Source organism: Apodemus sylvaticus, chromosome 22 (assembly GCF_947179515.1).
Source record: "Apodemus sylvaticus chromosome 22, mApoSyl1.1, whole genome shotgun sequence".
In the NCBI taxonomy this organism is placed as follows: domain Eukaryota; kingdom Metazoa; phylum Chordata; class Mammalia; order Rodentia; family Muridae; genus Apodemus; species Apodemus sylvaticus.
Window position 1 is genome coordinate 4,899,542 of NC_067493.1, and position 17,957 is coordinate 4,917,498.

General features: G+C 38.9%; 1 protein-coding gene across 1 annotated transcript in view; it reads left to right on the forward strand.

Annotated features, from left to right (window-relative positions):
* Window positions 1–565: 565 nt before the first annotated feature.
* The window catches only part of LOC127673221 (zinc finger protein 208-like), a gene marked incomplete at its 5' end in the record, with an annotated part of 81,442 nt that continues 64,050 nt past the window's right edge, over window positions 566–17,957 (forward strand). Inside the window, 3 exons of the mRNA XM_052168821.1 lie at window positions 566–686; window positions 899–959; window positions 1,926–3,373. Coding sequence (XP_052024781.1) covers window positions 566–686; window positions 899–959; window positions 1,926–3,373 — 1,630 coding nt within the window. The remainder of the gene's footprint in view (window positions 687–898; window positions 960–1,925; window positions 3,374–17,957) is intronic.

Genomic DNA, 17,957 nt, shown 5'->3' on the forward strand with positions numbered 1-17,957 from the left:
CAACAAGATGAATACCAATCTGAAGTGAATATATAATTCTTTGTGGGAACTTTTAGAAAAGAAATGTGAATTCTCTATTATTTTTATTTCCTTGGTTGATTTTTGTGTGGACTGAGGGTTTTAATATATAACTTTTGGTCTCCTAGAACATATTACATAGACCATGCTGATATCCAACTCTATGACATACACCTGCCTGTGACTCTGTGATTAAAGACATGGGCAAATACACACAGTTTGCTCATCAATTTGGTAGTTAGTAATTGTACATACGATTTTTCAGATGCATGCACAGTGTTATAGAATTTCCCATGCATTTCTCTCTTAATTTGCATTTCTCTGGCAAGGCTATATCCTATGCAAAGTGTTTAAAAGTAATACAGGTGAATCTTATAATTCAAGCACCTTTTAAAATGACACAGTGATTGTAAATTCTGAGTCAGAATATAAGTGGAGCAAGTGCCAAAATTATATGAATATGTTTTCAAGGAAGCATGTATTTCCTCTACATTGATGTTAGTATCATGCTTTGTATTGTACACATGTATGGGAAATTTAGGATGCAGTGACTTTTGATGATGTGCATGTGAACTTCACTGAGGAAGACTGGAATTTGCTGGATCCTTCCCAGAAGAATCTCTACAAAGATGTGATGTGGGAAACCTACCTGAACCTCAAAGCTATAGGTAAGACTGTTATTTTTTTCTAAATGAAACAAATGTTTATTAATTACTGATGATATTCTATTATTTTCATTGTGAATAATGAAGATTAAACTGAATAATTCAGTTTCACTAAATTTTCACTGTAACTTTCATGGTGCAGTGAAAATTCACAGTACCTTGATTATTTCCTAATTTCCAATTGTATTTTATTCATTTCCGGTACTGTATTTTAGGCTGTAATTGGGAAGACCATCATCTTGAAGAACATTTTCAAAGTATTAGAAGACATGAAAGGTAATTTTCATGTGCAAGCTGATACAAATTTGTCTCTGAGGAAATATTAATATCTTATGGAATCTCCAGCAAAAACAAGAGTGTAAAATAACAGTCCTTTAACTGTAACTATGATTATAATATTCTTACAAAACCATGTAACTCAAGGTCTGATAACTGTTTTGTGTATCCATTTGATAGGTAGCTTCTTTAGAGCTATGCTGTAGACCTGCCAATCGGTAGTGTCTCATAGTATTTAGAAACAGCACATTGAATAGTGATAAATTTATATCCAAAATATTTTAATAAGAAAATCGTCCACCGAAAATTTGGTGATACTCATATTCTTGTAGTAATATGGTTAAGTTTGGTGAGAGGGTATTTTATGAGAATCAAAAATGTTGTTGTGGAGAAACATTAGTCCATATTGCACTTGTTATAAGAAATAAAATTTCAAACACTGTGAATGTAGTGTGTAAACCTTTCACTTATGATTCTTTTTATTAGGTATATCATGTGTCATAATGGATAATAATTGTGTGAGCATAGGGATATTGAAAAAAGAAACATAAAATTTTTGTTCTAAAACAAGAAGATATGTAGTAATCTGCCTTTGAAAGAAATAAAGAATATGAAAGACATTTGCAATTTTTTTTTTAGTTTTACAGGGAATATCCCAAAACTCATAGTGTAGAAACCTTTATGGGTACTAGGAATTTGGAAGTTCTTCTGTGTGTCCTGGTTCCCAGTCTAATGTGTTGCAATTTACACTAGAGGAAAAATATGAATACAATCAGTGTTAGAAAGATCAGAGTTATTCTAACTTTCTTCAGATAGCTAAAATACATCATATAAAAAGAGGGTGTTTTAAATATTACCCATGTAATAACCATCACAGGTATCTTGAACAACTCATGATAAGGGAGAACACCATGAACATATAAAGTGATAAAACTTTAAGATCTGATGCTTTTTTTTTACCATTAGACAAATTGTAAACATTATTCATATTGATTACATGATTGATCAGAGTAATCAGTGTGGTAAAGATTTCACATGTGCTAATTATCGTTGCAGGCATGTAAGAAGATATACTGGAGTGAAATGCTATGAGTGTAATATATGTGGTAAAGCCTTTACAAGTTCCAGTCATCTTAAATATCATAAAACAACACATACTGGAGAGAAACTTTATGAATGCAATCAATGTAGTAAAGCCTTTGCAAGACCCAGTTATCTACAAAGACATAAAATGACACATATTAGAGAGAAACCTTATGAATGTAATCAATGTGGTAAAGCCTTTGCAAGACCTGGTGATCTCCAAAATCATAAAAGAACACATACTGGAGAGAAACCTTATAAATGTAGTCAATGTGGTAAAGCCTTTGCACAGCACAGTACTTTCCAATATCATAAAAGGAAACATACTGGAGAGAAACCTTATGAATGCAATCAATGTGGTAAAGCCTTTGCAGTACCCAGTCATCTCCAGTATCATAAAAGAACACATACTGGAGAGAAACCTTATGAATGTAATCAATGTGGTAAAGCCTTTGCACAGCACAGTGATCTCCAAAGACATAAAAGAACACATACTGGAGAGAAACCTTATGAGTGCAATCAATGTGGGAAAGCCTTTGCACAGCGCAGTCATCTCCAATATCATAAAAGGAAACATACTGGAGAGAAACCTTATAAATGCAATCAATGTGGTAAAGCCTTTGCAGTACCCAGTCATCTCCAGTATCATAAAAGAACACATACTGGAGAGAAACCTTATGAATGTAATCAATGTGGTAAAGCCTTTGCACAGCACAGTGATCTCCAAAGACATAAAAGAACACATACTGGAGAGAAACCTTATGAGTGCAATCAATGTGGGAAAGCCTTTGCACAGCGCAGTCATCTCCAATATCATAAAAGGAAACATACTGGAGAGAAACCTTATAAATGTAGTCAATGTGGTAAAGCCTTTGCACAGCACAGTACTTTCCAATATCATAAAAGGAAACATACTGGAGAGAAACCTTATAAATGTAGTCAATGTGGTAAAGCCTTTGCACAGCACAGTACTTTCCAATATCATAAAAGGAAACATACTGGAGAGAAACCTTACGAATGCAATCAATGTGGTAAAGCCTTTGCACTACCCAGTCATCTCCAATATCATAAAAGAACACATACTGGAGAGAAACCTTATGCATGTAATCAATGTGGTAAAGCCTTTTCAGGTCACAGTACTCTCCAAACACATAAAAGAACACATACTGGAGAGAAACCTTATGAATGTAAACAATGTGGCAAAGCCTTTTCACATCAGAGTAGTATCCAAAGACATAAAAGAACACATACTGGAGAGAAACCTTATAAATGTAGTCATTGTGGTAAAGACTTTGCAACACGCAGTAATCTCCAAAGACATGAAAGAACACATGCTGGAGAAGAATCTAATGAATGTAATCATGAATTAAGTGGGAGTTAAGAGGCCATTGGATTAGGATTAAGGTAGAGATTGGTGGTTAGGATTATTTCAAATCTAGAGATGGTTCTTATGATGATTTGGCAAAGAATGTTGCCCATTTCCCTTGTTTGAATAGTCTCCTAGAGTTTAAGGTAAAGAGGTTTACATTAATTGTATTGACAAAGGAAGTATCAAAAAAAAAATCCACATAGAATTTGGCCTGACAATTTTGATCAAACATAGCAAACTTTTAAAGGAAAAATACAAAAAGAGGTTTTAAAGAGCAAAGCATCACCAGGAAGTTGAATTAATCTAAATCCTGTTATAAAGGATATTCTATGGTATTAAATATATGGTTACATTAGGACAAGTTTCCATGTAGCTAAACTTATGGATTTGTAGTTGTATGAAACACAAGTGTATCATGTTAGGAATTATTATTACCTGGAAATTGTTTTCCTGTGGACAAAGACATATGTATGTATCAAAGTCAGAAGGGATAGATTATGTTTGTGATTCTGGGTTTTCAATTTCAGATCTAAAAAGGTCCAGGCATGGTGTTTCATGATTTTTACCACAGCATTCAGGAAATGGAGCCATGGACATCTCGCAGTTCAATGTTAATCTACTGGGCAAGTTCTAGGACAGCCAAGCTTAGGCAGTGAATTGTTTGAAAAATAGAAACTGGTAATAATGTAATAGAAGGGGCCATGTTTCAGCACCAGCAAGCAGAAGAACTCAGCAGCTTTGTCTACGTTGCTCTGGATTTAGCAGCAAGATATAAGGGACTAGTGAGACAATTATTGCTGAATAGCTGTAGATAAAGAATTAGAGGCTATGGAGAATAAATAAATATCACTGGAGTAAAATCTTCTGGGTAGTGTTTTTGGAGTGACAAAGAAGGTGTGTCAGAGGTCAACGAGTTTGGACCTAGTGGAGCAGCTAGACGCAGTCATGTGTAAGAGTCACACAGGTGGTACTGGTTTCAAATGCATGATGTTGTCATGCAGAGCAGATGAGGCTTGGCATCATTGAGTGAGCATAAAGGAGGCTATTGATCAAGATTAGTTGCAGTAGAAGAACACAGCATAGTGAAGATGCATGTACAATGGGATGAGCAGCAAGAACAAAAGGAAAAGGAGAGTGGAGTCAAACAGAGCTTAGAGTGATACAGAGGGCAGAGCTGGAGAAGTGACCCAATCTCTTCGAAGGAGTAGAGATGAGCATGTGTGGATCCTGGACATTGAATCAAGAAGACCCCAAAATTATGTGATGTTAGGACTGTGTGTTACCTGCTCAGGAAAACTGCTCTCCGGGAATAAAAACTACACAAAAAAATTCTTCTGCATGGAACAAAGCAGAAAGGAGTTGGAGATCTGAAGAACACTTTGACAACAGATATGGAGATGCAGAGTTTGGAGATTGTTGATCTGGCTTGGGTCTTATTTAATTCCACTATTTCCTCATGCTGCCTTTAGGAATGGTGAAGTGTATACTGTGAATGTGGAGGCATATGATGTGCTTTTATGTTTTTGAGCATGATTACATTAAAGGATTCATATCAGAAGACTCTTTGTCCTTTGGACTCTTAACATTTTTGAGACTGCTCTAGATAATGGGGACTTTTGAAGCTGTCACTCATGTATTCTACATGTTTAAGTATGATCCCCAAAGACTCATTGGTTTGAACAATAATATGAGGCCAGGCAGTGGAATGGGGTAATTTAAATATGACACCTATGTGAGTGGCATTATGCTGTCATGTGGCCTTGTTGGAGGTAGTGCATTGCTGTGTGGTTGGGCTTTGGAATTCCTACAGGTGCTGAAGAGCTGGAGGTCCCTGGAACACAGTTTCTTCCTAGCTGCCATTGGATCAAGATGCAGAACTCCCAGCTTGCTCTCTAGCATCAATGTCTGCCTTCAGTCCTGGCATTCTTCCTGCTATGATGAAATGGACTAAACCTCTGAAACTGTAAACTAGCCCCAATTAGATGATCGCTTTTATAGGAGTTGTCTTGTTCATTGTGAATTTACATAGCAATGGAAATGATAAGGCAGGAGCACTGTGAGTGAATTTAATGCGGTCAAGAATTTGCATAGTTCTGTAGTCTTCATTTTCTTGAAAGAATGTGTTAGAGAGAGACCTCATGAATGTGTTTAATAAAATGAAGCCTTTGTATACCTCTATAGTCTTCATCATTATGAAATTATTCATTCTGTAGAGAAGTACTTTGAATGTTTGCATTGTGGTAAAACCTTTATGTTATGGGATCCCCTGAATTCCAACATAATTCAAACACAAGGACATGGCAAATAATAAAAATCTTTTGTAGTCAAGTAGTTACTAATTAATCTGGACTAGAAAATATATTTAGAAGCTTATCTGAATCACCCGATCCTGTCCCTGCCCTGATCCAGAAACTGATATAGATTTCAAAACTAAAAACTATGAACATACATGCTGTTACAGGTATATGTCCTACCAATCGGGATTTTCTACTGTTGTTATGCGATGTCAAATGATACAGAATGTAGGTTTATGGTTTATCCTATCACACCGAGTTGGTCTTTGGAGTTAGTAACAGGCATTTTATTTTTAGGAATAAAATATTAATAACAGAAATTATGGTTAGGAACAGTCATTATGTTTTGAGGAACAAAAGTAAATAATGAAACCTTGCTGAATGTTGTTAAATTATGCAGGTCCCCTATGACCTGGGACTTGAAGTTTCTTTCAATTCATGATTAAATGGAGGTTGGCAACAAAATTTCAGTACTTAGAACAAGTTTTTTTTGCTTGTTCCCAACATTTGTACATCATAGTAATCTTTAAATATATTATAGAACACATATTGAAGAGAAATTTTATAAATATAATCAGTGTGATACAACATTTTCATAACAGTAATCTATGAATGCATAAAAGAACATACCCTGGAGAGAAATGCTATGAATGTGCAATTTGGTAAAGAAAGCCTTTGTATGTAGCAGTAATCTTAGAAACCATAAGAAAATGTCATAATGCAGAGAAACATCATAAACGTAGTTAATGGGTTAAAGGTTTGTATTTTCTACTATCTTTATACAAGAGTAAACTTTTTAGCATGTAACTAATCTGTTACAGCTTTTTATTATCACAGTAGTTTTTGAGAACCTTCACAAATCTGTGACTAAAAATATTTTGGTATGTATTTAGCCAACATACCTATATTGAGTTACTCAATGTTATTTATTATGTAAAAAAAATTGAGAAGTGTCAACAATAAATTCAAATTTTATGATCTCTCTCCATTTTATTTGCACTTGCAAGCTCATTTTTACATACAAAGGCCACTAATTTGTATTTTCTTTTTTAGTTATTCATGTATCCAACAACTTCGCTGACAGTGTTCTTCAGCTCTAGCAATTGCATTTTTATTCACTTATGGAAACTAACATATCATTTGCAAAGAAAGATAATTTTATTTCCTCCTTTCTAATTTATATTATCTTCCTCTCCTTCAGGTTTATTGTTCTACCTAACTTTTACTTAATATATTGAACAGATAGTTATAGAGAGAATGGAACATCTTGTCTAGTTTAGGAATTAATGGAATTAATTTGAATTTCTCTCCAGTAAATTTAAGGTTGGCTCTAGACTTGCTGTAACGTGACATTTTTATGTTCAGGCATGCCCCCTTGTATCCTTAATCTCTGCATGAATTTTATCATAAAGTGGTGTTGAATATTGTCAGAGAATTTTACATCATGTCATGAGATGATCAGTTCTTTTTTCTTACATTTTAATTCCATTATGTTGAATCATCACAGTGTTTCTTGAATGAAGCCTTCCTCATTGATCACAGTGGATGATCTTCTGATGTGATTTGTATTTTATTTTATTTTATTTGTATTTTCTCTTAAGTATTTTTGCTTCTATGGTTTTATGGAAAATTGGTCTGTAATTCTGTTTTATTGTTTATTCTTTACTGACAGGGTATTTGAGTCATCATGGGTTCAGAAAATAAATTGCCTAATATTTCTTTTCTTTTATATTGTTAAATACACTGACATTTATTCTTGTTAAAACCTCTTTGAAAGTCTTATAGGATTCTACCCTAAAACTCATGGACTTTGCTTGTATTGGTGGCATATTTGTGATGAATTCTGTTTTCCTAGTTTATGTCTGTTGAAGTTGGTTCTCTTAGTTTCATTTATTTTTGGTATGTGGAATCTATTGAGGAAATTAATCATTTTTTTAGAATTTCCAATTTGGTGGAGTATACCCTTTTTAAACCTATGTCATTACCATTCTCTGGATTTCTTAATTGTCTGTTATTTTATCTCCAATTTCATTTTAGATTTCATAAAATTGTATAGTCTTTATCTTTTAATAAATGTTTGTTTATCTTGTCAAATAAAAGACTCAAAAGACTAACTCCACGTTTCATTAATACTTTGAATTGTTCCTTTTCTATTTTATTGATTTCAGCCCCAAAATTTATAATTTCTTGATGTCTCCTCCTTGTTTTCATTACTCCCTCATTTTCTTCTGTTGTAGTCTTTAAAGTATGCAGTTAAATTACTAACATGAAAGCTCTGAAATTTTTTTCATGTAGGCATTTTTGTTCTGTGAACTTTCTTCTTAGCTCCAGTTTCATGTTCTTTGTGTTCCCTGAGATTGTGCATGTTGCACATTCATTTCCATTGAACTCTAGAAAGTCTCTAATTTCTTCCTCTATTTCTGTGTAGACCCATTTTCTCTCACACAGTTAGTAGTCAGTTAACTGTCCTCCCTTACCTCCTACAGCACTGAAACATCAACGGGTTTTTGGCCCAGATGACGTCTTTTGTCTGATCATACAGTGTGGGGTCTCCTGGGTCTGGTGCAGTCAAGGACATGAGGATCCCAATTTCTAGGAGCCACTCTCGGGGCTGTCTTGTTGCTCTCTGGGATGGAGTTTGTCCTTGCTCATCAGAAGGCTCCTTCCTCCCCGTGGATATGAGAGGTAGCAATGGCACACCAGCCATCTGTGTCTTGACTGTGGGGAAAAGATAACCTGACCACAATGTGGAGGGCATGCCTAAGTCTATGAACCCACAGGAAGCAGACACATCAGAACTGGAAGTGACCATTTGAAGTAAGTGACTGTGCTACACCTAGAAGTGGCAGTGATGTGACAGGCAGTGACTGGCCATAATTGGAAAGTTTGCAGCTGGGCGGAGCGCAAACCCTCTCTCTCATTCTCCAGGCAGGGACAATGGCCGGGCAAGGCGCGGGCTTCTGGCTCTGCTCTGAAAAGTTTGTAGCGGGGCAGAGAGCAAACCCTCTCTGTGCTCCAGGCGGGGGACAGTGGCCGGGCAAGGCACAGGCTTCCCGCTCTGGGAAGTTTGCAGCAGGGCGGAGTGCAAACCCTCTCTGTGCTCCTCTGGGCAGGGACAACGGCTGCGCAAGGCGCGGGGTTCCCACTCTGCTCTGGAAAGTTTGCAGCAGGGCAAAGTGCAAACTCTCTCTGTGCTCTGGGCAGGAACAGTGGCCGGGCAAAGAGCAGGCTTCCCACTATGGAAAGTTTGCAGAGGGGAGGAGTGCAAACACACTCTGTGCTCCTCCAGGAGGGCACAGTGGCCTCCTAGCACGACCCTTCTGTGGGAACAGAAGCCGAGCCTGTCCGCCATGGATCACTGGGCTGTGCTCCTGGCCCTGGCTTCTGCCTGTGAGCTGGTGAGACAGGAAGGGAATTCACAGGCCAATAAACTGCATCCTGTTCCTTAATGACACAGGCTGGGCTGTGACATGACAAAGACCTGGTAGATTTTACAGAGGTCTGGTCTGGTGCTTTGCCAAGGAATATAAATAATCAGGTTGGAGCTGGCTGGTGTCAAAGGCTGTGGGATGGGCGTGGCTAGGTCCCAGGGTAACTTGTTTTTTTTTTTTTTTTTTTTTTTTTTTTTTTAGTTTTGTTAATTATTTCTGTAGTAGTATTTTTTTATTGTTTTACTTTAGTTGCTTAGTGTTTCAATTATTGTGCAGTAAAGGGACTTTTCCCCAATCTGTTTGGTATTTTGCATGCTTTTACATTAACTCTGGCTATATATTTATAATAACTCGCTATTCTTACACAGGCACCTTCATTAGTTTAGGAAATTTTCATTTAGGATCTTATTGGAAATGTTTTCTAGACATTTATGCTGATTGATCTTCTTCACTCTCGCCCTCATCTTCTCCTTCTGAGGTGTTCCCTGTGGCTGTGCAGCTTGAAATCTTCTCTGTGTCCAGCTCTGAGCTCTGCTGTTGTGTGCTGTGAGGGGACCTTAGGGAAGTGCTGAAATCAAGACATGGTGAGTACAGGATATCTGCCCACAATGGGGAGGAACATGCGGCTGAGCAGTGGGAGCTGGGGTAGTGGGTCCTCTATGGGGTTGGATTGGAAGCATCAGCCAGATGTGACTTCCTGTGAGGTTTCTAGTGGTTCTTCTTACTTGCAATTTCAGGCCATGACCTCTGAATAACTTCAGTATCATGGCTGATTGTAATTCTGTCCAAAACATCTGGACCTTTTGCTTTTTTGTAGCAGCATGGGTGGTTTCTATGACTATGCAACACCTGTGTCCAAACCTTTTTGTCTTTTATAATATACATTAAGAAGGCAGGAATAGGCCTGGAGAGATGGCTCAGAGGTTAACAGCTCTGGCTGTTCCAACACAGGTCAGGAGTTCAATTCTTAGCAACAACGTGGTGGCTCATAACCAAAGGAAATGGAATCTTTTGCCCTCTTCTGCTCTGCAGGAATACATGCAGAGATAATATTGTATAAGTAATGAATTATTTCCTTAAAAATAAGACAATAGGTATGAATCTAATAATTCTGATATGTTTAGTGTTTTGATTATTACATGGCAAAGGGACTTTTTCTCACTCTGTTTGGTATTTTTGATGTTTCTTTTACGTTACCAGGTATCTTCTTTAGTTTAAGAAAGTTTTCATTTATGATTTTATTGGAAATGTTTTCGAGACCTTTATCATCATCAATTTCTTCTTCTTCTTCTTCTTCTTCTTCTTCTTCTTCTTCTTCTTCTTCTTCTTCTTCTTCTTCTTCTTCTTCTTCTTCTTCTTCTTCTTCTGCTGCTGCTGCTTCTGCTGCTTCTGTTTCTTCTTCTCCTCCTCCTTCTCCTCCTTCTCCTCCTCTTCCTCCTTCTTCTCCTTCTCCTCCTCTTTCTCCTCCACCTCCTCCTCCTCCACCTCCTCCTTCCTTTTTCCAATCCTTTGTGTTTTTGCCTTCTCATAAGTTGCAGAACTCTTTGTGGGTTAGTACCAGGAAAGTTTATAATACAGATTTTTTGACCACTGTATCTATTTTTTTCTTTTTTAATTAGATATATTCTTTATTTACATTTCAAACTTTTTCTGCTGTCCTTGATCCCCCCTCTCCTAAAAATCCATTAAGCCATCTCCCTTCCCCAATCAACCCTCCCCCGCTCTCTGTCCTGGTAATCCTCTACACTGTAGCATCAAATCTTTCCAGGGCCAAGGGCCTCTCCTCCCTTTGGTCTCTCTAACAAGACCGTCCTCTGCTGCCGATGTGTCTGGAGCCATGAGTAATTCCATGTGTACTCATTGGTTGATGATTTTGTCCCTGTGAGCTCTGGGAGTACTGGGTGACTCATTGCTGTTCCTTCTCTGGCACTGCAAAGCCCTTCAGCTCTTTGGATCCTTTCTCTAACTCCCCATTGCAGACAAGTGATATCTCACAGTTATTAACAGGAGCTATACAAAATAGTCCGTCCAACTCTAGTGCTTTAAATCTTATTATAAATACCAAGTCTTTTGTGTCTTTTACTTGGAATACTTATCATTCAATTGTGATAAAAAATAAATAAATAATAATATTTACCACAAAAAGGTGGCTTTAATTATTGTTTCTGTCCAATAATTGGGATGAAAAATAAGATTGCCAATGATACTCAGTAGGCCTGGCTCTTTTTCTTTCTGGAAAATATGCTTTCAGAAAGCTTTTTAAGAAGATAAAATGATGACCTTGAACTCTAACTATATAGGATCAGAGTAGAAGACATAGAAGTCTCTCTATATAAATACTTCATTTTTAAGACTGTTAAATGTTAACAGGAAAAGTTAAAATAGTTTTAACAAATAAATCCACAATTTATTGTCAGACTATTAATTCAGGAGTGGGGAATAAAATATTTTTATTCCCCATTTCCTTTTATTTTTTTTTTTAATTTGGTTTTTTTGAGACATGGTTTCTCTGTATAGCCCTGGCTGTCCTGAAACTCACTCTGTAGACCAGGCTTGCCTTGAACTGAGAAATCCACCTGCCTCTGCCTCCCAGAGTGCTGGGATTACTGACGTGCACCACCACCGCCCAGCCTTATTCCCCATTTCTAAGATTCAATGATACCACGTTTTAAAATTATCATAGTTTATCAAAGGATAAAAGGTAAAATTATTGTTTTTCCCTAAAGAAAATTGACAAAGCATTTCCTTAAAAAAATATTTATTTATTTATTTCATGTATGTGAGCATAATATCCCTGTCTTCAGACACAGAAGAGGGCATATGATCCTGTGACATATTGTAGTGATCCACCTTATGGTTGCTGGGAATTGAACTCAGAACCTCTCAAAGAGCAGTCAGTGCTCTTAAATGCTGAGCCTTCTCTCCAGCCCTGAAGTACATTCTATATATCAAAAACAATTTACTCAGTATGTCTTTAGACAAATTCACATGACAGTGGGGCACTTTGATGGACAGTGGGGCACTGTGATGGACAGTGGGGGCATTGTGATGGACAGTGGGACACTGTGATGGGACAGTGGCGCACTGTGATGGGACAGTGTGGCACTGTGATGGGACAGTGGGGCACTGTGATGGACAGTGGGGCACTGTGATGGGACAGTAAGGCACTGTGATGGGACAGTGGGGCATTGTGATGGAACAGAGGGGCACTGTGATGGACAGTGGGACACTGTGATGGACAGTGGGGCAGTGTGATGGGACAGTGGGGCAGTGTGATGGACAGTGGGGCAGTGTGATGGACAGTGGGGCACTGTGATGGACAGTGGCGCACTGTGATGGACAGTGGGGCAGTGTAATGGGACAGTGGGGCATTGTGATGGACAGTGGGGCTCTGTGATGGGACAGTGGGGCAGTGTGATGGACAGTGGGGCAGTGTGATGGACAGTGGGGCACTGTGATGGACAATGGGGCCCTGTGATGGGACAGTGGGGCACTGTGATGGGACAGTGGGGCATTGTGATGGGACAGAGGGGCATTGTGATGGGATAGTGGAGCATTTTGATGGGACATTGGGGCATTGTGATGGACAGTGGGGCTCTGTGATGGGACAGTGGGGCAGTGTGATGGACAGTGGGGCACTGTGATGGACAGTAGGGCACTGTGATGGGACAGTGGGGCACTGTGATGGGACAGTGGGGCAGTGTGATGGACAGTGGGGCACTGTGATGGACAGTGGGGCATTGTGATGGGACAGTGGGGCATTGTGATGGACAGTGGGGCAGTGTGATGGACAGTAGGGCACTGTGATGGGACAGTGGGGCACTGTGATGGGACAATGGGGCAGTGTGATGGACAGTGGGGCACTGTGATGGACAGTGGGGCATTGTGATGGGACAGTGGGGCACTGTGATGGACAGTGGGGCATTGTGATGGACAGTGGGGCACTGTGATGGACAGTGGGGCAGTGTGATCTACAGTGGGGCACTGTGATGGACAGTGGGGCAGTGTGATGGACAGTGGGGCAGTGTGATGGACAGTCGGGCAGTGTGATGGACAGTGGGGCACTGTTATGAAGCCATCAGTCACAGGGTGGGGTCGGGTGCTGCTACAGGCATTCTGTCAGCGTGGACAGCGACTGTGCTAAACATGTCTCAAAAATGGAGTTTACTTAATGTTCCCTCACAGCACCTCAAATTTATTAGGATTATTTCCATGTAAATCTTTAATTTTATTAAAATTTTCTAATTCTCTATTTGTTTAATTGAGAAATATTTTATGTCTATCCTTTTAGAAGCATCCCTTTCCTTGTAAATCTTCAACTTTCACACTTTTTTCTATGTATTTCTTCAATTTTATCAGGAATATATTCCATGAAAATCTTCCCTTTCATCCCCAAATTTTTCTATATCCTTGGTCATTTAATAAAGAGAAAATTACCTAATTTTTTATAACATTATTTTCCATTAAATTTTTCCATTTTAACACATTTTTCTTTATAGTTCTTCAATTTTATCAAAAATGTTTTACATGTAAACTCTCAATTTTATCAGAAAATGTTTCTACTTTATTTTTTAATCATTTTTGGAATTTTTATGTCTACCATTTATCTGTATTATTTTTCAATTAAAACCTTCAATATTTTAAGTTCCACTTCATTTTTTTCACAAATATTTTTAGTGAATGTTTCCACTACCCCTTTCAATTAGATTAGAAATATTTTATATGTCTAACATTTTATCCATATTATTTTTCTGATATCTTGAATTTTAATACATTTCCTGCATATTACTTCTATTATATTAGAAATATTTACGACCAAAATCTTCTAGGTTCTTGGACAATGTTCTAGGTATATTTTCTATGTTTACTATTTTACTATTATTATTTTCCAACTAATTCTTCAATTTTAACACATATCTATATATATTTCTTCAATATTACTTGAATATTAGTTAAGAGAATCTTTAATTTTATCAGAAAATATTACTATTTAATTTTTAATTATTTAGACATGTTTTTATGTACACAATATTATCTGAATAATTTCCCATGAAAAATCTTCAATTTAACACTACTTTTCTATGCACTACTTCAATTTTATCAGAATTATTTTCCATGAAAATCATCAATTTAATAAGAAAATATTTGTAAGTGCTTGATTTAGTAAAGATGATTTATCTTTTACCATTATTATTTTCCAACAGATTCTTCAATTTTAACACTTTATTTTTCAATTTTTTTCCTAAAATTGAGTTTGCCTACACATTTAGTTTTCTTTGTCAACTTTTTATGTGTATTTATTTTCAATGCCAAATCTTAATTTTAAATAAATTTTCTGTATATTTCTTCAATTTTATAAGAAGTATTTTCCATGAAAGCCATTAATTTGATTAGAATTTTTTACATGGTTTGTCAATCAGTTTTGATGTATTATCTATGTGTACAATTTCATGTGTATTATTGTACATCAAATTCTTCAATTTTAACACACATATTTATATATTTCTTCAAATTCAGTGAAAATGTCAAATTGGCATCACTGTCAGTCACTCGGAGACTGCTGGTCCTGCCCCTGATGTCACACCAACCCCGCCCCTTGCCCATCTATCTCAGCCCTGGGCTGGAGCCATGTTGGATTCCCTGACTTTCACCCAGCAACTGCTGGCCGCGCCCCTGATGTCCCCCGAGCCCCGCCCCTGCCCTGTGACCCTGCATCTCAGCCCCTGGCTGGCGCCATGTTGGCGTCCCTGTCTGTCCCCCTGCAACCGCTGGCACCACCCCTGATGTGACCACAGTGCCTGCCCTGCAACCAGCCTCCTGGAATGATGTCATTTCCTGTCTTTAATTTATGAATGAAAGTGGCTGGGAATTTGAATGTGTGCATTGGCAGAGGCGGGAAGGAGGTGAGTGCGCGCATTTACAGCTGCTGGGATTGCTGAGCTTCCTGGGCTCTGAGCAGCCAGGCCTGGAATTGTGGAACGGGACCACATTCGTGTGCGCATCCGGATGAAGACAGTGCTCCATGCAGCGGGTGTCTGTGAGCTCTCAAGTCACACCGCGCTATCTTCCTGTCGTCTCTACAGACGTGGTCTGTAAGTTTGGAGAGGCCGGGCAAGATGCGGGCTTCCCGCCCTGTAAAGTTTACAGTGGGGCGGAGTCCAAACCCTCTTTGTGCTCTGGGCAGGGACAGTGGACAGGCAAGACTCGGGCTTCCCGCTCTGGAAAGTTTGCAGCGGGACCAAGTGCAAACCTTCTCTGTGCCCCTCCAGGCAGGGACAATGGCCGGGCAAGGAGTAAGCTTCCCGCTCTGCTGTGGAAAGTTTGCAGCGGGGCAGAGTACAAACTCTCTCTGTGCTCCAGGTGTGGACAGTGTACGGGCAAGGCGCAGGCTTCATGCTCTGGAAAGTTTGCAGCGGGGACGGAGTGCAAACACTCTCTGTGCTGTGGGCAGGGACAGTGGACTGGCAAGGCATGGGCTTCCCGCTCTGGAAAGTTTGCAGCGGGGCGGAGTGCAAACCCTCTCTGTGCTCCTCCAGGCAGGGACATTGGCCACTCAAGGAGTGGGCTTCCGGCTCTGCTCTGGAAAGTTTGCAGCAGGGCAGAGAGCAAACTCTCTCTGTGCTCCTCCAGGCAGGGACAGTGGCTGGGAAAGACGCAGGTTTCCCGCTCTGGAAAGTTTGCAGTGGGGCAGAGTGCAAACCCGCTCTGTGCTCCTCCAGACGGGCACACTGGCCTCCTAGCACAACCCTCCTGTGGGAATTGAAGCCGAGCCTGGTCGTCCTGGATCACTGGGCTGTGCGCCTGGCCCTGGCTTCTGGCTGTGAGCTGGTGAGAAAGTTAGGGAATTCACAGGCCAATAAACTGCATCCTGTTCCTTAATGACACAGACTGGGCTGTGAAATGACAAAGACCTGGTAGAGTTTACAGAGGTCTGGGCTGGCGCTTTCCCAAGGAACATTAATGATCAAATTGCAGCTGGCTGGGGTGAAGGGCCATGGGATGGGCAGGGCTAGGTCCCAGGGTAACTTGATTTTGTTTGTTTGTTTGTTTGTTTTTTTAGTTTTGTTAATTTCTGTAGTAGTTTTTTTTATTGCTTTACTTTAGATGCTTAGTGTTTCAATTATTGTGCAGTAAAGGGACTTTTCCTCAATCTCTTTGGTATTTTGCATGCTTTTACATTAACTCTGGCTATATATTTATAATAACTCTGGCTATTCTTACACAGGCACCTTCTTTAGTTTAGGAAATTTTCATTTAGGATTTTATTGGAAATGTTTTCTAGATATTTATGCTGATTGATCTTCTTCACTCTCACCCTCATCTTCTCCTTCTGAGGTGTTCCCTGTGGCTGTGCAGCTTGAATGCTTCTCTGTGTCCTGCTCTGAGCTCTGCTGTTGTGTGCTGTGAGGGGACCTCAGGGAAATTCTGAAATCAAGACATGGTAAGCAGAGGATATCCACCCACAATGGGGAGGAACATGCAGCTGAGCAGTGGGTGCTGGGGTTGTGGGTCCTCTATGGGGTTGGGTCTGAAGCATCATTAAGATGTGACTTCCTGTGAGGTTTCTATTGCTGCTTCTTACCTGCTAATTCAGGCCATGAAATCTAAATATCTTAAGTTTCGTGGTTGATTGTAATTCTGTTCAGAACATCTGGACTAGTTGCTTTCCTGTAGCAGCATGGGTGGGTTCTGTGACTATGCAGCACCTGGGTCCAAAGTTTTTTGTCTTTTATAATATACATTATGAAGGCAGAGTTAGGCCTGGAGAGATGGATCAAAGGTTAAAAACTCTGGCTATTCTTACACAGACCATGAGTTCAATTCTTACCAACCACATGGTGGCTCATAACTATATGTAATAGGGTCTGGTGGCCTCTTCTGGCCTGCAGGAATATATGTACTTAGAACTTTGTAGAAATAATGAATTCAATCCTTAAAAAAAGAAGATGGATATGAATCTAATAATTCTAATTTCATATATTAATAATTTTTGTTTTGTTTAGTTTGTTATTTTTTCTCCTGTAGTTTTTTTTTTTATTTCTTTAAATTATCTTTAGTGATTTGATTGTGGCAAAGAGACACTTTCCCAATCTGTTTGGTATTTTCGATGCTTCTTGTACATTAACAGTCATCTTCTTTAGTTTAAGAAAGTTTTCATTTATGATTTCTGTGGAAATATTTTCTAGACCTTTATGTTTATTGATCTTCTTCTTCTTCTTCTTCTTCTTCTTCTTCTTCTTCTTCTTCTTCTTCTTCTTCTTCTTCTTCTTCTTCTTCTTCTTCTTCTTCTTCTTCTTCTTCTTTTTCTTCTTCTCCTCCTCCTTCTTCTTCTCTTCCTCCGTCTCTTCCTCCTCATCTCCTTTCTCCTTCTCTTTCTCCTCCTCCTTCCCTAATATTTCTTGAGAAACTAAACTAAACTAACTGATGCAAAAGAGGTTGTATGAAGCGAGGCAGAGTATTAAAAATTGGAGGATGTTGAATTATTCTCCTGGCTGGAATACCTTATCTTTCTGTGCTGGTGTCTAGGCATCTGCATTTGTGGTTATTTTAGGTTAGGTAAGGTTTCTCAGTTTGTCTAGTATGGATAGGAAGTTATTACTGGGTTATAGTTTGCTGTCTAGATTATCAGATAGTGCTCTTAGCTGCTGAGTCATCTATCCAGCCCCTTAGCCTTCCTTCTTGTTTAGTTTCTTCAGGGCCAAGAAATACAGCAGGGATATCCAGTACATTATGGCTATTATTCATTTGTATGTGAGTACATATATGCATGTCCTTTGGGGTCTGGGATACCTCACTTAGAATGATGGTATCTAGACGTATC